Source organism: Aethalodelphis obliquidens, unplaced genomic scaffold, assembly GCF_003676395.1.
Source record: "Aethalodelphis obliquidens isolate GAN/ISIS:26980383/991018 unplaced genomic scaffold, ASM367639v1 scaffold72, whole genome shotgun sequence".
NCBI lineage: Eukaryota > Metazoa > Chordata > Mammalia > Artiodactyla > Delphinidae > Aethalodelphis > Aethalodelphis obliquidens.
In genome coordinates, this window is record NW_020838016.1 from 9844319 (window position 1) to 9868673 (window position 24355).

At 36.8% G+C, this 24355-nt stretch overlaps 1 protein-coding gene across 2 annotated transcripts in view; it reads left to right on the top strand.

The window, feature by feature from the left end:
• Positions 1–1454: 1454 nt before the first annotated feature.
• The window catches only part of TRPC1 (transient receptor potential cation channel subfamily C member 1), a 63995-nt gene continuing 41094 nt past the window's right edge, over positions 1455–24355 (top strand). The window contains exons 1-4 of one of the 2 annotated variants that reach the window (XM_027091609.1): positions 1455–2093; positions 12325–12479; positions 18872–18973; positions 23163–23365. In XM_027091609.1, the coding sequence (XP_026947410.1) occupies positions 1919–2093; positions 12325–12479; positions 18872–18973; positions 23163–23365 (635 nt within the window). In that variant the 5' untranslated portion in view covers positions 1455–1918. The remainder of the gene's footprint in view (positions 2094–12324; positions 12480–18871; positions 18974–23162; positions 23366–24355) is intronic. The other variant, XM_027091610.1, reaches the window with a different exon arrangement.

Here is a 24355-nt window from a genome sequence, read left to right on the forward strand (position 1 = left end):
AATTCTCCTGAATCTAAGAAATCAGTCCAGCCCCTGTGGGAGCCTTATGGAAAAGGAATCACCTAAACCCAGAAGCTTGAAAAAACTTCAGATTAAAGTGGTTTCTATAGTTCTGAGCCATCTGAATTTTGACCCTTAAACACTCTGGAACTTTTGGATGGGCCTGGGTTAGAGTTGTTCTGCTACTGAGAAAAATATTTTACTGGACTACAAAGAGTGTCCATAAACCCAAATAGGTACCACTCCGTTCACTGGCCACAGATTTACAATGAGCAATTTTTTTTTTTTTTTTTACAATGAGCAATTTTGACATTCCACTAAATACACAAACTTAGAACTGTATTAAACATTAGAGAATGGGGCAGATTTATGATCTACTAGAGATAAGAAAGAAAAAGCTAAAATGATTTAATAGATAACTGTTTTGAAGTAAACACATAAAAATGTTTGGAAAGGTGGGCAATCTTGTCTACCTAAGGCCTCTTAGAGAAGATCGAAAGAGCGCTGTGAATGATGAGAAAGATATACTTAGGAAATTTGGGAGTTAGAGTTGGCCGGGACAGCGATGGAACAAATCAACCTGAACAGAATAGGAAGTTCTCTCAAATACATGTACTCAAGTAAATTTATGTATTGCCTTAAAAAGCTAAGCACTATGGGTGCAATTTAGATTTTTGCACAGTTGGCTGTGGAAAGCAATAATTATTCGAGATACAATTTCCAGTCCCCCTCCCTCAGCTTTTAAAGTTGCAAGAATCTGCTTTAAATACAAGCTTAATTCAAAAAAAATATTCAAGGAAGTAGCACTTACTGCACTTCGGTTAGCTTTTGCTTAAATAACACTCATCTTCTAAAATCTGAGTTATAAACGTGGAGATGAACAAGAAACCACTGTAAGGAGTATGACGTAGAGTAGATCCTAATGATGTGCTTATCCAATGGTTACATGCGAATAAATGTATGATACTAGAAATGTTATGGCAATTTTATATCACAAAGGAGTTTTTTTCTTTTTAATACAGTTTTAGAAACAATTACGTAGCTAGCCCGACATAATTACACACAGATGAACACAGGTGGCGTGGCGAGGGCCCGGTCCTTTCTGGTTTAGGCAGAGGACAAAGGAATATGCAATAATTCAACAGTTCAACGGCGGGGCGGGGAGGGTTCGACTAATCGTTAAGTCATCAGAGGCTCAGTGACCCACCCCGCTGCATGTTTAACTTGTGTGCAGCCCGAGACGGCGGGGAAATTACCTCGAACCTGCAACCTGGTTGCGGAGAGGGTACATCCGGCCATTCGCCTTTTCCTTCGAGGCTGCAAGCCTTCTAGGCGGCAAGCCTTCTAGGGGGCGGTGCGCTCGCGGACTCCGCCTCCGCCCCAGGTCCCGCCCACCACAGAGCCCGCCCCGTGGTCGTCGCTCTCACCGAGCGGAAGATGACGTGAGGAGAGCCGCGAACATCTCTGGGTGCAGCTCGGTTGGCGGTTTCCAGAGCCCTGGAGCCCGGCTGGTGCAGAATCGCCTCTTGGAGCGCCCTTCCCACCGATTTTCGTCCTCCACTCTGGCCGGGCCGCTCCCCGCGCGGCCCCAGCGGCTCCTGGCACGGCCCCGCGCTCGGCTGCCGCCCTGGCGCGGGCCACTCTGCCGTCCCCGGACGGTCGCGGACCTGCTCGGCCTGGGCGCCGGCGGCTGGGGAGGGGGCGCTGGCCCCGGGGCCGCGCATGCGCCGCCACCAATTTGGGGCTGTCGGTGGAGGGCGAGTGCTGGCTCCGTGGGGAGGCGACGCCCTTCGGGGCCAACGGGCCGCGCGCCGAGGCGGCCGTGGGAACGACTCATCCCTTTTCCAGCCGGGGGTCGGGGTCGGGGCTGGTGGGGGCCCCGCCCCCGTCTCCTGGCCTGCCCCTTTCATGGGCCGCGATGATGGCGGCCCTGTACCCGAGTACGGACCTTTCGGGCGCCTCCTCCTCCTCCCTGCCTTCCTCCCCATCCTCCTCTTCGTCGCCGAACGAGGTGATGGCGCTGAAGGATGTGCGGGAGGTGAAGGAGGAGAACACCCTGAATGAGAAGCTTTTCTTGCTGGCGTGCGACAAGGGTGAGAGCTAGGCCCCTTTCTCTGCTTCTGGATGCCCGTGTCCTTCACACCCCTCATCCTCTCCCCAGCCTCAACTCGGGGCACTCCCTCTTCCTCGTGCGCCGAGCGTCTGTTCGCGCCGCGCCCGCTGCACCTGCCGGGCTGCTCGGCACCGCCTCTGCCTTGTGAGTGCAGAGCTGTCGGGCGGGAGCAGCAGCGGGTGGCGCCCTCCGAGCGCCGCACCTGGGGCGGCGGCCCTGCCCGTGGTCTCCTTTCGTGCGGTAAGGTGTTCAGGTAGCGTCGTGGGGGCCGGGACCCTAGGGTTTCAGCCTCACCTGCGCTACTGACCACTTGAATGACCTGGTCTCCTGCATGGGGCTTTAGTTCTTTCTTTCTGGAAGCCCAGAGGTTTTGTCTAGTTTTGGACCTTTCAGTACGAAAAAAATCCCATGTCCTTGCTTAAGGTTCCTCCTGCTTATGGGCTCTCAGCTGGTGTTTTGTTTTCTTTTTTCTTTAAAACCTTACTTGTATTATTTAACTCCAGCCACCCGGTGCCTTGGTGTTCAGTGACTGTCGAATGGCATTAGGTATGTCAATATCCTAGATGGACATAAAGACAGCACTTTATGGAGAAATTCTGCCTAAGTTTCAGAGTTTCTCCAAATTTATGGAACAACTTTGTTCATGCTTTTTATTAGAGAGGAAGGTTTATTGCTCCTCAGACGTCTTTGGGAAATAAAGGTAGTGCAAAATAATTACAGGGCAAAAATTGGAATATATTTAATGTGTTTTCGTTTTTTAAAAAAATCTGGAAATCGATCACTTTTATGGCCATAACAAAGTCTCCTCACTTAAGCATGCTTTCTATTGATGAATGTAATAAAAAGAATGGGAAATTGATTGCCCTAAGACTGCTTTTATTTCCTACGTGTAAAAAAGTGCTGTAAATTTTCTCTTTCTAAATTTATTCAGCTTGCCTTCCAGTGGCCATGCTTGCTTAGGAAAAATGTTTAGGATCATGCAAACTTCCAAATCATAAACCCAAAGGGCAACTTACACTGTGAAAAGATTAACTACAGAGGATTTTTTTGTTTGTATGTGTTTTTTTTTTTTTTAATAAATGACAGCCTCCTTAACCACTTTTACTGCTTTGAGATAGGATTTTATTTACACAACTTTTTGAAAACACATTGATGTATAAACAAAGTCCACCCCTGTCCATCATGAGTCCTTTTATGATCTTATGTAGTAGTATTATATTATGAAAGCATTTGTGAAAGTCCACCATGGACAGGTTCATACAGTCTTGGAAATGTGAAGAAACATAGAATATATGTCTATAACCTCATAAATATCATTGTCTGTGGATTATGTAAAATTATTTAGTATTTCTAGAGTGGATAGTCTGAGTTCTCTTCCTTCAAAAATTCTCTGAGAGAGGAAGGGAACAGATTGTGTTATACTAGCATTAGTAAGTGGCTGCTCCATCTACCCCAGCTTCTGAGCTATGGTTATTTTAAAGCAAACAGAAATTATGTCAAGAAAGGCAATTTAATATATCTGTTAAACTGAGGACAGAGGAATGTCATCATGGAACATAGCTCGAATAAGTACTTGTATGGTGTGTATATTTAGGATTATTGCATGACATATGTCAAAAGAGTTTGAATGTATGACAGTTCTGTAACCTGTCCAGTAGTGCCAGTTGAAATAGCCTTGATAGTCTTTCTTCGTCAGTTTCCCTTTTATAACATCATTAAGATCCTTGGAGAGATTTGGCTTTTGGGGGTAGGGTGGAAAGTAAATATGCATGCTTTTTCTCCCCCGTATAAATTAAAACATTTTTTAACAAGTGAGATTAAATAGGTATTTTCTGTTTCAGGTATGTTGAAATGAATTCTTCAGTTAGATTTGGAAAAATGGCTTATTTCTTACATGTACTTATGGTATACATTTATGCTGAAAAAAATATATTTGAGTTATAGCAGTTTTTTTGTTTACTCGTTTATATTCACTAATATTGTTAAACCTTTTTTAGCGTTACCCAAACCAAATCTAAAAGTGAAAAGTTTCCTGAAGTAGCTATAGTTGCCACTATTGCTTTGGAGCTTTCATCAAGCCAAATGGCAAACGTTGACTGAGACAGCTTTTGGGGTAGAGTACATAGGCTTTTCATAGATGATTTCATTTAATCCTCACAACCCCATGAGCCAGATGTTGTTATCCCCATTTTATGAATGAGGAAAATGAGGCTTAGCAAAATTTTAGAATTACTTTGTCCAAGGTTACATTAGTTAGTAGTAGAACTAGGATCTATTTTGAGCCTGTACTCTTAACCACTAAGTTTTGATGTAGTTGTAGTTGAATGAATGAAAATCACTTGTGTTAGAAAAGACACATCCATATTTGGACTTACTAATTGGAAATTAAACTTGCTCTCTGTGAATGTTTTATTAACTGTGGTTTCCATGGATTATGTTTATCCAATAAAAGTAAAAAGCTTTAATAGCACACGAGCAGATCCACTCTAGAACATCTATGTTTCTCATCCTTTTTTCATTTATCAAGTTTACACTACATATGTAAAATGTCCGTAATGTATTCCACTTAAGGAGAATTCCTAAAGCAAAAATTGTGGAGATGGGGTTATGTGTTAGTGGATGGGTGACCCTTTGAAAGGTGTGTACAGATTAAGGAGTAAAGAAAAAAGGAAAGAAAACGATTTTATAGTTTGATTTTATAGTGTGTACAGCTAGCTTTTATGTAAATTATTAGTCCAGTAGATCTAGGCAAGCGCAGATCCAGGTAGTGGCCACTTAATAGTGGCTATTGTTGATCTTGAAAGTGGGTCAGAATCATCTCAAAGGTAACATCGGTTCTTTTTCATAAAATTTAGAAGAAAAAGTGAATTGAAGGCTCCTGTGCCAGTTATATAAAGCTAAGTCTGGCCCCCCACCCCACATAAAATTCTCAGAAAGTACACCTATTCTTTTTAGACGTAGAATGCTGCAATTCAGAGGTAAAGGTTAATTGAAACAAGAGCTGAAACAAGAGTGTTGTTTTATGGAATATTAAGCAGTGATTCTTACCACCCAAGTCTTCTTCCTTTCACACTGAGAATTAGTATGGTAATGAGCCACTTTTATTTGTGGGAGACAGGGGTCTAACTTCAGACCTGCTGGCTGGAGAAAGAATTAATACCTTTATTTAGGGAGCATCTAAGCTAAATATAGTTGTTGATTCACCTCTTTGAAAGTGACTGTTGAGTAGATGGTAGCTTTAGTATTAAACCCTTAATTTGCTGATGATCAGTAATCAGTTCTTGTGTAGAAAAGGAAAATGATGAAAGGATTCAGTCTGGATTCAGTCCCTGCCAACTTTTCATGAAGAACATTTTCAGGAAATTTGATTTGCAATAAGTCAGGAGGCCCTTCTTGAAATTTCAGCATGGAGTCAGGGGAGGGATGGAGAGAGCTGAATTTCACCTTTATTGTCAGGCTCAGTCTGATAATCTAGATCTGTGTCACGTTTGTGGTATTGATTTGCTGCATTGTATGGAGGGTGCTTTGATGCCTGGATTCTGCTTAAACTTTGCATACCTTTGGCTTAGCATGCTTTTGAAATGGGTAACATTTCTGGGAGAAGTAATATTAAGCTGTTGTTTTAATAGCACTTAATATATTTAATGGGACTTTTAAAAACAGCTATTTGAAAAGAGATTTTGAAGTGTCTGGGGTTGGAGAGGATGGCCGTGGGAAGAAAAAGTGCAGAGTACTGGGTACTGCCAAGAAGTTTTATGTCGACAAGGGACACCTAATGTTAAGAGGTATATGTGCTGTGAGGGAAGAAAACTTTGCAGAAAGGAGAGGTAAAGAGGGTACTATATACAAAATTCTACAGGCATTTCACAAATTGTCATTAGTATTTAAGCATTTAAGTATTTTGTACAGGAGAGTTTTTCCAATCACCAGTGGTGCCATAGTGTATGGTTCATCTTTATTTTAACAAAAAAGACTCTTAAATCACCAGAATCTTGGTGGATAGTTTTATTATAAGAGGCTAATCATTGAGCAGCTAGCTGCTTCATAGTAGTATAATACTGGCATTTCTTTGTAGTGATTACAGAAGTGTGCTTCTTTATTTCATTTTTAACTTGCTGTTCTTTTCTATAATTCATCATCTGACTATATATCAGGTTAATTTTGTTAGGACACTGGAGAAAGGTGCTTTATCAAGAAATAACTGACTACATCCCTATCCTTTAGTACCTTCTTCTGTAGTGGAGATGCTCTCTTGTGCTCTTGTGAGGAGCAGTAAGGGAAATAAAGTATGTTTGTGCCTAATAGATCTGTCTGAAGGGCAGAAACAAATGCTCAATTTAACTTAAATGGCCTATTTATGATTTGGAAGATGGGATATTCTTAGTATGCAGTCAGTCTTTTATCTGGGCAGTTAAAAAAATGTAACCCAAGCCAAACTCCTTTACCTAGTATATTATAAACTTTGGGGAAGGGTGTTAAAAGATTAAATTTTATTGTATGGGTATTGTTGCAACCTAAGAATAATTCCTCTTCTTCCATGCTTCCAGTGTTAGAAATATCTTCCTTATAACTGACCACCAAATTTAATGATACTAAGAAGTTTAAGATCTAGGATTAGTAGTTTAATATGTAATGAGTTCAAAAGCTATCACTAAGAGGTAAGTAGTGACTTTTAAGAGCCTAAACAAATTAACAGGACTAAAAGAATTCCAATACCATATCAGTATAGTTATGAGATTCAGTGGAATTTCTTTGCATGCCAAAACTTTGTGACCTATAAAGTGGTGATCAGCACTGTTATTAATAGCTTCTGTTAATTAAAAAAAAAACCCAAAAAACTCCTATGTTTATTTTCTGGTCATATTTGTTGCTCCATCACTAATACTTTTATATTTTTTGTAGCTTAATTTATATTGATCCATAGTGTACTTTTTCAGTTCTATAAATATGTATAATTTAAATGTATGTGAGATTAAGTTTAAGCAACACAATAAATCCTTTATGAAATTGTATTACTGCATACCTGATATTAACTAAAGTTTTATACAACTTGTAACATCACTGTGAATTAGATCTCAAGTCATATACCAGACTCTAATTACAAAGTAAACATTGCTTCTAATAGATTCAAGAATATGTTAATAATTTTTAATTTATAAACTAATTTACTCTAAAAAAATCAGCATTACCTTCTATGATATAAGTATAATTTTTCCTGCAGCAGTGTCTGCTCTTTTGCCAGGTGATATTCATTATCACTAATAGTCTTAATTAACAGACATAAATGGCTAAGAAATTATAGTAATAATTGTCTTTTTCCAAAAATATTCAGAGTACTATGGACATCTCAGCATGCCATGTTTCTGAGTATCTAATTTTGAAGGTTTCATCCACAACAATGTGATTACAAACATGTTGGGGTCTATGATAAATATTGGGTTTTGCACATTTGGTAAAACTACATTTTAAATTGTCTTCATTCTAAAAGTCTTGTATGTGTTTTTTTTTTTCTTTTTAGTATTTGGTTCAGACTAATTTGAAGTTTGCTGTAGAGTTAACATTTTAATCAGTATTGTCACTATTTATATTTCCAGATCCAACAATTGAATTTGATCATGGCTTTGTATTTTTTTACTTCATCATTCTTTTTCCTCTTAATAATAAAATCTTCTGTTTTAAGTGTCTTTAGTAATAGTTCAATAAGAATGTTGCAGTTGCCATAGTCAAAAAGTTTGTTAGATAAACTTGGTTTGAAAAACTTCACAGATTTTTTGACAGATAAATTCTCCAGTACTTCACAACTAACTGAAAATTTGGTTACTATAAAATTAAACTGACCGACATTAATACTCCCATTTCAGTGATGCTGAAATTTACCATCATATGTCAGAAAATAAAATGAGATGCCAATGAAGAAAAGATGATTAGCGGTTCTTCACTGATACTATAACATATCTCCACTGTCTTTCTCAAGTTGGCCAGGGTGACTATATCACAGTTGGCCAGGGTGAATTTGTTGCTAAGGATCCATGGGATTACAACAGTATTTTTATATACTATTACATTTTTTTAAATTGTTGGTTAGGACTCACTACATTGATTTCATGACTGCTAATGGGTTTCAACCTGCAGTTTGGGAAACATTGGTGTAGAAAGATCATAGTGGGTAAGTGGGAGAGTGGCAACAAGGTAAATGCAGAATGATAGCAAGGCCCAGGTCCCATAAGGCTTAGTGAGCCACGAAAAGATTGTGGCATTTAAAGTGTGATTAAAAATCTTGAGGATTGGGCTTCCCTGGTGGCGCAGTGGTTGAGAGTCCACCTGCCGATGCAGGGGACACGGGTTCGTGCCCCGGTCCGGGATGCCGTGGAGTGGCTAGGCCTGTGAGCCATGGCCGCTGAGCCTGCGCGTCCGGAGCCTGTGCTCCGCAACGGGAGAGGCCACAACAGTGAGAGGCCCGCGTACAAAAAAAATCTTGAGGATTGAAAACCTGATATGATTTGAATTTTAAAATGATCACTGTGAATGCTGGGTGGAGAGTGGATTAAAGAGGTGGTGCTGGAGTAGAGGTGGGCAAACTACAACCCACAGGCCAAATCCACCCACCACCTGTTTTTGGAAGGCCTGTGAGCTAAGAATGATTTTTATATTTTACATTTCAAATGGTTGGGAATAAATCAAGAATAATATTTCATAATACTTGAAAATTATATGAAATTCAAACTTGAGTGTCCATAAATATTTTTTGGAACACATTGGAGTTCATCGTGTACATTTGGTCTGTGGCCACTTTGGTGCTGCAAGAGCAGAGTTGAGTGTTTGCAACTGGGATGATATGGCCCCCAAAACCTAAATATGGCCCTTTATAGAAAAAGTTTGTTGACCCCTGTACTAGAGTGTAGGCAGCTGTATCAGTAAAGACGTTAATGCAGAGTCCAGGAGAGAGATGATGGTGTCTTGAACTGGGGGTTACAGTGTACATGGGTACAAGTGGATAAGTATGGGAGATACTCTGGAGAGGGGACTGAGAAGTTTTGCTGTTGAATTTGGATACTGGTAGAACTGATCAAAAAGGTTTCTTTTTCCTTCCAGTCTAGGTTTCCTATAGGTTCTGTGACTATAGTTTATAATTGTTCATTTGCGTGAATGTGTCAACCGTGACAGGGTGGAAATTTTTATTTTTAAGGATGAAAATTACTTATTTGGTTTTGATTTATAAGGTTTTTTTTTTCCTTGTATAGCCCCCTAACTGTAATGGGAATAGTGTTTGAAACCTTAAAGCTGTAGAATCTGACATTTGCAGTACAATTACTTTTTAAACAGCAATCTAAACCTTAAAAATGTGTAGCCGTTGTTTTTGACCATTTGCAGTATGTGAAATTTATACAATTTTATAAGAATTATATGTATACAGCTCTCTATACTTTTCATTCTCTAGCAATATGGCTGACTAAATAATCTGAAAACGCTTCTGTTTTAAACCACCTAGAAATGCTAGATAAAATATAATAAACATACATTTAAGTGAACAGCTGAGCTTTCAGGAAAGTAAGGAAAACAGATTCAAACATAAAGAAAAGACTGAAAAACAGAGGAGTGTGTGCGTTGACATTTGACTGCTCCGTGGATGGGAGCAAGAGTTATTAGTCTGGGCATTGTTGGGATTTGAATTTTAATGCACTTGTGGAAACAGGTTACAAAGCCTTGAGTTTGTACAAAGTGGGGGAATTGGAACAACATCTAAACATGAAACCAGGATCCTTAAAGGACTACACTTTTAGCAAAAGGGGTAGATGAGGAAAAGAACCCGTCCATCAGCACAGGGAGACTACAAAGAACCTTTCAAATAAGACTTCCCTAAGAACTTGTAACTATGCTCCTGCCTCTTGTTGGCTTGGGGTTTAAATTAATATTACCTACTTGATCTGGGAAAACCTAAACTGAGAAATTAGTATAAAAAGGATTCATAGGGTAGCAAAACCTCTGAGTTATCTGGAAGAAGCAAACAAAACATCCTTGGTGGGACAAGCTTTCAAACGAGGCTGCCTAGTTTCCCACAGTTAACCTGCATGGAGTTGAGTTTGCAATATCCAATTAAAAAATTCAGAAGACAGTCACCTATTATTACAATAGACACAACGAATAGGATTAAATCCCTAAGACCTAGATAATTATCATATGGAGACCATAAAATAAGTATGTTTAAAATGACAAAAAGCTTAAAATAAGGAAATTAAAACATAAGGAAGTAAATCAAAAATTTGGAAAGGAATCTAATAAAACTTAGAGAAATAAAAAATGTAGTCATTAAAAATAAAATTAATGAATAATCAGCAGAAATAGTTGAAGGAGGAATAAGTAGAAGAGAAATCTGAAGAAGTTATCCAGAATGCAGGAAAGAGAGAGAGAAAGAAGAAAAATAAATCTTTAGAGACAAAGAAGTTAGAATGGGACAATCTAACATAATGTCTAAAGAAGTTCCAACAGGAGAAAAAAAAATAAGGGGATGAAGCAGTATTTGAAGAGAGAATGGCTGAAAATATTGCATATGAATGAAGGGCATAGTCCTTAGCTTCAGAAAGCCTAATGATTCTCAAGCAGGATAAATAAAATCTAATCCTCACCCAGACACATCATGAAACCAAAGAAAATAGAGCAAGGGTTTTTATGGGTAGCATTCTCCTACAACGAAGATATTGAAATCAACTCACGTGAAATAAGATTTTAAAGTTATTTTCCCGTATTAGTGATAAGTTTTCACTGATCTATCTGCATGTTCATATTGGTTCAACTTTGTGAAGTGTTTGATAAGTTTTTTGCCATGGAGCATTAGTGTCTAAATACTAATTAGTAGTTCTATGAGGAAATAATTTCTTTTTGTGACTAGTATTCTTCTTGAGGGAACTAAGGAAATACACCATCAAGAAGACTACCATTCAACATCTTCCAAGATGTGTGGGGACTTTAAAGTCACTGGTTAAAAATAATAGCATAATTTATTTGAAATTTTAACCAAAAAAATCTGTTACTTTTCTTTGTTATTCACTCATTTAGTCCAGTTTTAGAATTTTCTCTTTCTGTATCATGAAATCATTTTTTTTCCTTCTGATTTCCACTCTGATTGTTCTTTTCCTGTTTCTTATTCATAGACTTCCAAGGAACAGCTATATTTGCAAGTCACTTAAAATCATTTATTCATTGAATGTTTAAAAAGTAAGATGAAATAAAACAAAACCCACTTTGCTTTCTTTCTCCATTAGCATTTCTCTTTTGATTTATTCCCCTTTTACCTGCTGCACCAGCTGGTTAGCAGACAAGTATAGTGGGCCCTCTGTGAAAATGATTACCTCCATAATTATTCTCATTTCACCCCATGAGTTAGCTGTTTTGTTAGTGGGGTAGAATGAGGCAGAAGCTAATCTGCATAATCCTGACAGGTCAAATTTCGCTTTGAAATATTCTGACATTGGCCTCTACCAGCATTAGTCATAGTCTTGCTTAAGAGTTTTGTGAGCTGAATATTCTGTCGTTATTTAATCTAAACAGCTTCATTAATGAGATTGTGTGTGTGTGTGTGTGTGTGTGTGTGTGTGTGTGTGTGTGTGTGTGTGTGTGTGTGTGTGTGTGTGTGTGTGTGTGTGTGTGGAGAGTGGGGAGGAGACTAGGAATTTTGGACATCTTTCCCTTTTACTCTACATACCCGCAAGCATATACACGTTCACCCTGCTTTTCCAAAGTATTTTCCCCTGTAAAACCTCTTCATAACATCCTCCACTTATTACTAGATCTCGTTTTTAACCATTTAACAATTAAATGTATGTATGTATTTGAGATATATAACTTAAATCCTTTAAGCTTATATCTTATTTTCCTAGCACGCAGTCTATGTTTTTAGACATTCTTTATTACTTTAAATATCTTCTGAAAGTTCTACTCCTTATAATCAATCAGTTATGAATTTTAAACAACTTTGATTTTAAACTGTACATTTAAATTTTTTCTACTTTTTATGTTTGCAACTGATGTACATATTCTTTTATCAGGGTATAAGTTTTCAGCAAGGAAATGCTCACATTTTCTTTGCACATTTCCATATACAAAAATGAGTTTACGGTTTTTAATCTTTTAAATCAACAGGCTAAGTTTTCTTTACAGTCATTCTTATTTAATATGTCATGGATATTAAATTATGTTTGTATATTGTTATTTAGGTGACTATTATATGGTTAAAAAGATTTTGGAGGAAAACAGTTCAGGTGACTTGAACATAAATTGCGTAGATGTGCTTGGGAGAAATGCTGTTACCATAACTATTGAAAACGAAAACTTGGATATACTGCAGCTTCTTTTGGACTACGGTTGTCAGGTACAAGGCTAGATAATTTTATCCAGTAGCTTCTAAGTACTGTTAGATATGCCATGTTTTCTCCTTTCTTTCTAGTTTCCTTCCTCCCTTCCTTCCTTCCTTTTTTCCTTCCTTTCTCTCTCTATTTTTCTTCTCTCTTTCTTTCACCTTTTATTTTGTTTTGAGCTACTAAAAATTTAAAAACAAACTAAAAAAACCCCTTTTTAAAAAAAGTATAGTATTTTGACTTGATTTATCTTTTTCTTCCCAACTTTCACTCCTGCCCCTTATATGTTTTAAACCATCCGACAGAGGTAAATTATCATGACTTATTAAAGATGACTTTGTTTTTATTACTTACATTATTATATTACTATTTACCTTATATATCTAAAAATAGTACAAGTGTTCTGGAAGTGTCAGGGGAACAGGCATTTCTGTGGCCTATATAATTTACAAGCATAAAAACAGAATACTCCTCACTTACAAAGCAATTTTCAATTTGATTTTCTCCAAAGTTTTATTAAATTGTCCTTTTTGTCTGAAATCTAGTGTTTGCTTATAGCTAAAGGTGAACGGATTTTTTTAAACTGGAAAACATTGACCTTTCTGCTTGTCTTCATATCAGTTCGTGTAAAAAATCAGGCATGTGGGGCTTCCCTGGTGGCGCAGTGGTTGAGAGTCCGCCTGCCAATGCAGGGGACACGGGTTCGTGCCCCAGTCCGGGAAGATCCCACATGCCGCGGAGCGGCTGGGCCCGTGAGCCATGGCCGCTGAGCCTGCGCGTCCGGAGCCTGTGCTCCGCAACGGGAGAGGCCACAACAGTGAGAGGCCCGTGTACCGCAAAAACAAAACAAAAAAAGCAGGCATGTGTATGTCTTGAAAGAATTCAGTTAAGAGATCGGAAGGAAATTTAATAATATTATTTTCCTTCCTTTTTGGGTTGCTTATGATGGGACTTAGCATATGAATTCTGGCTCTTTTTTTTCTTTCAAACAGTATGGTTCTTTGCTCTTTTGTAGCTTTAAACTAATGAGACTTTTTTGGGAGTGGTATCAGGAAGCACTCAGAAGATTTTAAAAAAATAAGTAGGTTAGTCCTATGTATGTTTCTATTATATATATAAATATAATACATATATATATGTATTAAAACATGTGGTACTGTCTCTGTGTATACATATTTAGAGTAGAAATAAATTGCTTTCCCAGAAATTTCATTTATCCAGAACACCCCCGAGAACCAGGAAGTAAGTGAAAAATACCTCTGAGCAGCCAGGGTAGATGGCGGTGAAGTTTCCCATTTATGAGCTTTATCATAGGGGTAATTCTGGAGTCCTCCTTCAAAATCTGTTTTTTCTTACTTTAGGTTCCACTTTAACAAACTTACTTAGTTTTCTAATCCATAGAGAATTACAGGGGCAACAGAAAGGGCATAAGGCTGCAGTGGAAAAAAATTAGGCACAGTACCTCTGACTCTATTTAAAGAGTCAATAGCATTAGATACCTGTTAATCTCTAAGGGTACTGTATGTTAGAGTGGTAATTGCTGTTTATAACAATGGCCCAGAGTCAGTAAGGGAAAGTTAAATTATACTCAGTACGTATTACTTGAAGAAAGAAGAATATATATAGTACTTCTGAAAGCAGAAAACTTCCACCAAATTTGTTTAAATTTCAAAGTTAAACACTTAAAGGCATAAGCTTCAGTTACCTATAAAATAATGTCGCAAAGAAAGTCTCTGATGATTCTATGTAAAAGAGGTATTAGGGTATTGATATAATAATCATTTTGTCTTTTTACATGTAAGATTCTATGTATATAAAATTTCTGCAGTATACATGGTTCTTTCACATACCTGATCACATTTGAACATCATAGGCAGCCTGTCTAGATGTTATATTTTTTCTAGATCAGAAAACTGAGGCTCATAGACTGTAATGAATTGCCCAAAGTTCTAAAATAAGTAAGGGCAAAGCTAAGATTGAAGCCAACCTTTTGACTGCAAATCCCATGCTCTTTCCAGTTCACTGTGTTCCATCTTAAATTACCTATGTCTTATCTGTCAGTCAACAGATGTCCAAGGCCTTTGGTTGGGTGTGACTGTGGAAATGAATATGTAAAACATGAGTTCTGTACTAAAGGATGTTAAAACCAATTGGACAATGAAAGTGCATATGAATTTTAAATCAATCAAATGATACAAAAGTGTATTTCATAAGTGCTGGGTGGTAATAGTACTTGACCCTTGTATGTCGCTTTGAGGTTACAAAGTGCTTTCATGTATTTTATCTTGTGTTATACTAGTGGCTCTCAACCGGCAGTTTTGTCCCTTAGGGGACATTTGGCAATGTCTGGGAACATTTATGGTTTTGCAGCTTGGGGGTGGGTTAGTACTGGCGTCTGGCAGGTAGGAGGTAAGGGTGTTGCTAATCATCCTACAGTGAACAGGACAGCCCCCCACAATAACGAATTATCTGGCCTCAAATGTCAATAGTGACACCATTGAGAAACCCTGTTTTATACTTAAACTTTTGTGGTTCACAATAAATGTTTTGGAGACATAGGAAAGAGGAGATCACTGTGGTTTAGAGCTAGCAAGAAAGGTTTCATGGAAGAATGGCAGTTGAGCTCAGCCTTGAAATATTAATAATTGCTAATATTTATATAGTTCTACTGTGTGACAGGAATCTTAAATATATATTCACTTCCTTAATCCTTACAACAGTTCTATGAGATAGGTGCTATTATTATCCCCATTTTATAGAGGAGGAAACCATGGTACAGAAGGTTTCAGTAACATGCCCAAAGTTACTCCGTAAATGCCAGATCTGGAATCTGAACCCAGGTTCTGGCTCCAGAGTCCATGCTTTTACCTGCTACCTAAAACTACTGTAAAACAGGAGGTGGAGAAGGACGTAAACAAAGGCATGTAAATGTATATTCTTGAGAGAGTGAATTGACTTAGCCTTTTTGAACAAAATATTTGGGTTGGATAGTAGTGGAAAATATCTGGAAAAATAACTAAGACAAAACTGATGAAAAGGGCTTGAATGCCAGTCTAAGGAATTTGGCTTTTATATGATAGATAGTGAGATCATTAAATAATTTTTGAGGAAGGATGTGATGTGTCCAATGGTATTTTAGAAAAACTAATGTAGTGGCTGTGTTCAGTACAGATTAAAAAATGGGAAGTGGGGAAGGCTATAAATAGCTTGGGTGAGCAGTTTTTATAATAATCCAGATGTGAAGAGGTTAAAGCCTGAACTGGAATAGTGGCTATAAGAATAGGGGAAAAAATGGTAGATGTGAGAGATGTTATGAAGGAAGAATTGATAGAACTTAGTATTTAAATTTGGAGGGGGGTATTGAGAAGGAGTCCAAGATGATTTGAAAATCTTAAACATGGGTTACTGGGAGAATGATGCAAGAAAAACAGGAAGTTAAGTCAAACTTGGGGCAGAGAACTGTGAATTCTGGTTTTAGCCTTGTTTATTTTGGGGCTATCAGGCAGTTTCCAGTGGAAAGCTGACATCTCTAGGGAGAGGTTGGGCTGGAGAGATACAGCAGTCGTGGCCATGGAGATGACCCGACATCATGAGAGTGGATGAAATCATAGAGAAGAGCAAACAACTAGTGCTGATTCTTTCTCAGGGAGCATCTACATTAAAAAAGGGCATTAGAAGGAAAGGGTTTCATTAAAGGAGTTAGGATATGCAACGTTGTGAAAACCAAAGAAACGGTTTTATTACGTTGCTGAGAAATCAAGGAAAATGGTAGGAAAGGCCATTGGATTTTGAAACTGGCATCAGTAGAATTAGAGAAAATGACACGCATGAGTTTGAGCCTGAGAGTGAGAGAAAGAAAACTCTAGTGGTGAGAGAAAGAGAGGATCATGTCAATTAACAAAGAGTGAGGAAGTATTTCATGTTTTGGGAGGTTTGGGGAGGTGAGGGCTGGGACTGGTGTTTCTGCGAAGGAAGGACCAAGGTCCTGTAGAAGACCAGAGCACTAAATAGAATACCTAGGTGGAAAATTTAGCTTTGGGAAAGAATGAAATAAATGAGTATCTGAGCTTTGAGGAGAGAGTATGGGAATTGTTGAAAAGACAAATTCTGAGGTGAGAAGGGAGATAGTAACCTCATTAACACATAATAGGTGTGTACTGAATAGATTTTAATAAAGAATGGTCAAATATCTGTGAAAAATTAGGAAGCAAAACTAATGAGGACATTTGTATGCCTAGAGATACTTAAATAATTTAAAACATTTTTCCCTTCGGAGCTGCCTTTGATATATCAAGTAACAGCATTGTGCAGAATAAGTCCAGGGCAACTCCTTACATGACTTTTTTACATAAATCTTTTTATACCTGAAGCTTATCCTTTTAAGCCTTGAAAGATTTAACATGAATCTTTCTTTATTCTTTACTAAATAGTATATCTGAATATAATTTAACTTTACCATCGTAAGTGGGAATCATTGAGAGTTTAATCATTTTACTTTGCTTCATATAGTCTGAGACTATTGACATGTTTTCCCTTACATTAAGTGGCTTCAGACTGCTTTGTATTGATAGTGATTTTGCTATGCTGATATTTTATCTTCTCAATGATCAACTTTTAGCCGTTTTTCACCCATCCTCCCTTCTTTGTTGGTTTTAATCTAGTCTGAAGGGTACTTGGGAAAGCCAGGTGTCTGTTATGGACAACTCTAAGTCGGTGTGGGTGAGGCAGTTGCTTCTAGGAAAGAATGCCCATGAAGTTCGTTTGTGACAGCTCAGTATGGTTTGGGGAGAAATTTGCAGCTAGATCCATGGCTACGTTTCAGATGATTGGAGTTGCCTGGTGTTTTGACTTGGAGAGCAGTGGCATTACTATAGGTAGCTTTATAGGTTAAAATTAAAAACCATAAATGAACTGTTTAGTAGTAATGAACACATGGTTCTTTTTGCTTGTTTGCTTCACCTGACCAAGTACAGTAAAACCTGAAGAGAAACGTTTGTAAAGCAGAAGAATAATAGCGCTAGCTTTTAAAGAGTAGGCTACAGCCCAGTGAACCCTAAAATGTTTAAGGGATAAAATAATGAATTAAATTTCCCATGAGGGTGGGGAGTTTTTCCCGTAGGAATACATAGGCAGTTCCTAATGGTTGAATGTGACCCCAACCCAATTATTTGGGGTGCTTAGTCCTATTTTTAGACAACCAGATGAAGTCTGCCATTTTTAGTCCTGTTTTTGACATCTAGAGAAAGTGGATGAAAGCTTTCTTTTCAGCTACAAAGAATATTAAAGATCTGGTATAATTTCATTTTCATGGGAGAGAATATTGATTTAAATAGTTGTTAAACAGTATAATAGTTTAAAAATGTACAGGGTACATTTTTAAATAATCAGGGTATTTTCTTAGATTAAATCATTACCTATCCCCACTTTTTGCTTCTGCCTTTATGGTTTTCCTTAAAAAACAAAACAAAGCAAAACAAAAAGAAACCCCAAACCTGATGTCTCACTTGCCAAATATCACAATAGGACTGAAGAGTTTGTTATATCGAAAAGTTGAAAAATCTCCATTTCCTCAGCTTCTATTTAATTACTTTTTCCTCCTGTCAAAGTTGGAGCTTCAAAATGACCTATAGTTTGGGAGTAAAACTATAAAGTCACTTCTCCGGCTTGTCTCTAAGGACATTGGTATCCTAGTTCTTTGTGATTTTTACTTGCTAAGATTGCTGATGTTGGGAATTTCCTGGTGGCCCAGTGGTTACGACTCGGCGCTTTCACTGCTGTGGCCTGGGTTCGATCCCTGGTCAGCGAACTAAGATCCCGCAATCAGTGTGGCACCACCAACAAAAAGAAAAAGATTGCTAATATTAATGCTATATTTGTACCATTTCAGTCAGCCGTGTGTGCTTTAAAGATGAGAACAGAGGGGCTCCGCCTTCTGTTAACATATTTTTCATTGTCCCCTAGCCTCATGGTTGCATTATCATTTTTATCAGACAGAAAACAATCCTTTACCTGTAGTAATTGTTCTTGGCAATTTCTTTTATAGATTTGGAGTAATGAAGATTCTTTTGGTCCAAAGTTCGAGAGTAAACATCTTGAAAAAAATAACATATCAACTAATACTGCATAGATCAGCACTGTTTCATTAATAAACCCCACTATCAAGCATTCATTATTTTACCAGCTCATTCAGTGAAACCAGGACAAAAATACGTGTGTTGTGGTACACTGAAGAACTGCCAAGGCTAGCAGATGTACTATTTGGACAGTCTAAATTTTTAAAAATTCAGTATTACTGTATATAATACAGTTTCAATTTAAAAAAATAGTTTTCTTTATGAATTAGTAAAAATAAATAGTTTACCTTTTTATCCTCCATTTTCAGTTTTAACCTTTTTTTTTTTTAAAGTCCGCAGATGCACTTTTGGTGGCAATCGACTCTGAAGTAGTGGGAGCTGTTGATATACTACTTAATCATCGACCAAAACGATCATCAAGACCAACTATAGTAGTTAGTACTCTTAAATATTTATTAATTTGGATTTTTAAACCAAAATAGATCTCCTGCCCCACTGCCATTTTTTTCTCCCTCCCCTCCAATTTGCTTTGTTTTAAAGAAATAGATTTTTGTTTTTTACTCTGTAAAATATTGCTTTAAAGTAAGTAGACATTTGCAAGAATAATTAATGTTGCTCTCAGGAAGCCTTCTTAAAATTCATGATATTTCTATAATTTTGCCAGTGTGATCCAGTATTTTTAGTTTGGAACATTCTGCAGGTTAAGTTGAAAATACAGATTAGCTTCCAGGTGCATTTAAAAGTTAAATATAAACAGTGAAACCATAGAACTGGAAGAAAATGTAGGTGAATATTTGACTGGGAGGGAAGGACTTTTGAGAAAAATCACAGTGGCACAGCCTTTGGCTGTATAGAAATTAAACTTCTAGAATTAAGACATCAGGCAAAATTTAGAAAGCAGATGGATAACTTTCAAATGATATTTCCAGCATATATCAAATTCATAATCTTAATATTAGATGAATTGATGAAAAACATCAAAATCAATAAAAGACATGGAAAAATCTCAAAAGAAAGTACAAAATATTAAATCTTACTAATAATCAAATACGAGGTGCTAATTTTTGCTTATCAAACAGCAAATTTTTAAAAAAAACTAATAACCATTGATGGCAAAGGTGTAGTACAGCCTCATACACCACTGGAAGAGGGTATTTTGAAAAGTAGTTTGGCAGGATATGTCATAAACAAGAAAGATGTTCATATTCTTGAACCTAGCGCTTCCTCCTCTAGGAATTTGTAAAGGAAATGGTCAGAAATGTGGACAGAAGTGTTACTTGTAATCTTAATTGTAGCAATGAAAAAACCATGTGACACAATCTAAACATCCCAAAATAGAAGATTGGAAACATAAATAATTACATATATATTAACATGATTTTTTTAAAGGAATAATTAGGAACATGAAAAAATATGATACAGAAGGGAAAAACTGAGACTAGTAAACTGTACATATAATATGATCTGAGATTAAAAATATGCACAGAAAAGGAACTGTATGGAAATGTAGCAAAATGTTACCTAACAGCAGTCATCACATTGCCAAATTAAGGATATTTTTCCTTACTTTAAAATTTTTCTTTATTGCTTTTGTAACTAGGAAGATAGTCACTAATAATTAAATAAATTCTACTGTAAAAATGAGATATTTGGGGCTTATCTAGTGGCGCAGTGGTTGAGAGTCCGCCTGCCGATGCAGGGGACACGGGTTCGTGCCCCGGTCCGGGAGGATCCCACATGCCGCGGAGCGGCTGGGCCCGTGAGCCATGGCCGCTGAGCCTGCGCGTCCGGAGCCGTGCTCCGCAATGGGAGAGGCCACAACAGTGAGAGGCCCGCGTACCACAAAAAAAAAAAAAAAAAAAAAAAGAGAGAGAGATATTTGTTGTGTATCAAAATTTTAAAGTTATAACATTCATTATTGGTGAGGATGTAGTAAAACAATCAGTAAAAATTAATTTCTGGGAGTGTAAACTGGCTATACTCAGAAGAAAAATATTGTTTTAAGAAAGAATTATAAATTGGTTGCAAATTATCCGCCATATTCTGAGAGCGATGAGAAGCTCCCCTAAATTGCATACTTTATCATATATTAACTGAAATATTTTTCTCTCATTTAAACTATTACAAAGTTTGTGTAAGCATGACTTTCTCCAGAGGATAGTTCCAACTAGTTTAAGTGGTGGTAAGCAGCCAACAAGAGTAGAGAAAAAAGGGCCAATAATATAACTCCTATCCAAAAGATCAGAAATGATCAGAAATCCTATTCAATTTTCTGACACCTATCCTGCAGTTACTAGCATATTTTGGTATACCTATTCCACCTTCTAGTCTTTTAATCCATTTACACTCTTAGGGAGGGTGAGTGTAGTGTGCCAGGGTATTGGAGCAACTGACTGATATCATTTCATCACCATTGCCACTGCCAATCAAATACTGAGTTGTAAGTGTGGTCAGTCCTCACCTACTCAATGAAAGAACACTTTTTACACTATCTCTAACAAAGAAAGTTATCCAGGCTTTGCCTGAATACTTCCAGTGACAAGATCACATTTTAACGGCCTCATTACAACTGGACAGGCAGTATCAAATATTTTTATATACTTTTTTTTTTACCATCTCAGTGAATTCATTGTATATTCTTGGCTTATCAAAATTGTTTTTTGATAAATTTTCACTTTTAAATACAGGTGTTTTTTTTGATAGTATGTAGATTATATTATGAGCATTGAAATTAGGAACTTTAATCATCTGTCTCTAATAGTTTTTTTCATACAGTTAATTATGTTTCATAGGAAAAATGAGGACCATTTTTTTCCTTAAGGGATTAAATATGATTTTCTCCTCTTTATAACCTCTTTTTTTGTAATTAGGGGGAATGGAGTAAATTCTTAGATTTTTCTGTAATTTTAAAATAAATTCATTAATTTGAAGTCCCCAATAAATAGATGGGAAGTGTATAAACAAACTATTCATAAAAGAGGAAAAAAAAGATAAGAATGTCAGAAAATACTAAAATTTACCAGTAATCAAAGAAAAGTAAATTAATATTTCATGATAGTTTTTTCACTCATAACTTGGGAGTGTGATCATGCTCAGTGCTGGTGAGTAAACCTTAGTGGGTGGGTACATTCCTATATTATTGGTAATATAAACTATTAAAAGGACTTTGATAATATGTATAAAAAGCTTCAAAATTGTTCGTGGCCTTCAGACCTATAATTCCACTTCAGGGGTTCTATGTTAATGAGATAATCCTGAATTTTGAAAAAGCTGTATTCATAAAGATGTTTGTGGTAGTATTATTTATATTAGCAGAATAAAATATCTTGAACATAGAGTCTATGAACTTCCTTAAACTGCATGCAAAATTCTGTACATGAATTTTTTTTTCCAGAAGATTCTGGGTTATAGCTTTACGAGATCATTATAAGGGTCATTGATCTTCAAAATATTAAGGACCATTGTTTTTAATCGTTGATGCCAAGTCATTCATGCCAAAGTTGCCCTTAAAAAGCGGGTGTGGTGGAGAAAGGACTAAAAGGAAATACTGTAAAATGTTTTGGGTAGTAGGAACATGAACATTTTTATTCTTTCTGCTTTTGCATATTTTTCAGATATTTTATAATGTGTGCACTACTTTTACAATGTTAATAAAAATTACAAAAATTAATGGTGAACTTGATGAGCTTATACTATGGAATCAAACAGCTCACAGGAAAACATCTGTGAAAAAGTGATAAGTATTAGAAAGAATATGTAATAGTCATAAAATAGTCAACCTTCTTTATTTAATCCTGCTCTTTATTTACTAATGTTTCTTTCCTCGTGTCATGCAATCACGAGGCATGAGCCCATGTAGTGAAAGGAGCTCAGCCTCCAGAATAACACTCAGCTGGGGTCTATCTGCACTTTGCCACTCTCGTCGTAGCTCGGGCACATTAACTTCTCTGAGCCTCAGTTTCTTCGTGGGGATTATAATGTTCAATTTTGCAGGCTATTGGGATTAAATGAGATGATAAATGTAAACTGCCTAATAGTTCCAGGAGCTATGATTGTTAGTGTTTTTGTGCATTTGTAACAGGAAGTAGTATAGGTGGTGTTTGAGAATATGTAGAGAATTACACAAAATGAAGAGTGCTTCCTATTTACTTATTCCTTTCAAGTAACTTCGTTGCTATCAATGTGGCAAGGTTTTGCCATAGAGGTGGAATTAAACTTGTTTTTCTCATGCATTTATATTTTGCCTACTTTTAACATTTCTGTTTTTCCATTATATTGTTTTTCTAAAATTCTTGTTCTTTATCCTTGTCATGCATGTTTCCATAATCCTGTGAAAATGAAACACTTTCTCCTAAAGTATTTCTCTAGATATCCACACTTCTTTGTTAGTATGAACATTTCCTATTGAAGATTTTGTCTGTCATGATTATATTGCATTTATTAACTAAAGTTGAAGTTTTGAGGTTTCAAAAAAGATTTGATCCTAGGAAAATGTTTATCATATTCCTCAAAATAATTTTTGTATTCTTTGTGCATTCAATATTTTTCATTACATTTTTTAGATAAATGTTTTTCTGAAGTCACAAATAAGAACTTTTGGACGTTTATATAAATATTTTTCAGAAACTAATGGAGCGAATTCAGAATCCTGAGTATTCAACAACTATGGATGTTGCACCTGTCATTTTAGCTGCTCATCGTAACAACTATGAAATTCTTACAATGCTGTTAAAACAGGATGTATCTCTACCTAAGCCCCATGCGGTTGGCTGTGAATGTACATTGTGTTCTGCAAAAAACAAAAAGGACAGCCTCCGACATTCCAGGTCAGAAAATTAAGGTTTAAATTAAGATGTATTATGCAGTAAGGTATATGTCAATGAAGTTTTTGTTGTTGTTGTTCTTTCTATGTCTACTTTAAGAAATATGGTACTGCAATGACTAATGAAAGCCAGACTTCTAGCTCCTTTGCTTAATACAATGAGTTCTGCATTTTAAAGAAGTATTTACTAAATGATGAATCATTAGGAAAAAATTTCAAATAATGAATAAGGTTTATCTCATACTTCTGCTGGACAGGGATGGGGTCACTATTTGCTTTTTAAAAGCAGAGTTTATTAATCTAAGAGAATTTCCAAGCACTGGAAGGGGTAGAGATACCACTTCCTGTCTTATTTATAAGAAAATAAAAACTATTATCTATCTAACTAGATATTCAACCTGTTATGCCTCTTTTTCCCCTCTCACACAGTATTTGAGTCTTCTTCTCTTCCCATTCTTCCCAGTCAAAAATATTAAGAACAACTGAGGAGTGAATGAACAAGAAAGTACCCCTTCTTGGACAGGTTGAGCAAGATCACACATGTGCATGTTGTATAAGGTGTATGGTTCTGGGCTAGACTTGAGAATCTAATTTTCAGCATATGCCTTTATGTATATACTATCTATATAGTAGTCAAATATAGTTGAAATAGTATCAAGTTTAGCATTTACTACAGAAAATGTGGTTTGGAAGTCCGAGGTCATCCGTTGACATTGTTTTCTAGTTAAGGATTGTTGTGCAGTATATTTGAAATTAGCTTTAAAGCTGCAAACCATCCACCCTCCCTCCTTCCTCACCTTTCAACAGATAGTCACAAATCCATAAATTGGAAAAGTCTCCTGGGAATCAATTTAATGTTTACTTGCAGAGATTGTACTGGATATTTTTTCTATTTTTTTAATTAATTAATTTATTTATTTTTGGCTGTGTTGGCTCTAGAGCACAGGCTCAGTAGTTGTGGTGCATGGGCTTAGTTGCTCTGCGGCATGTGGGA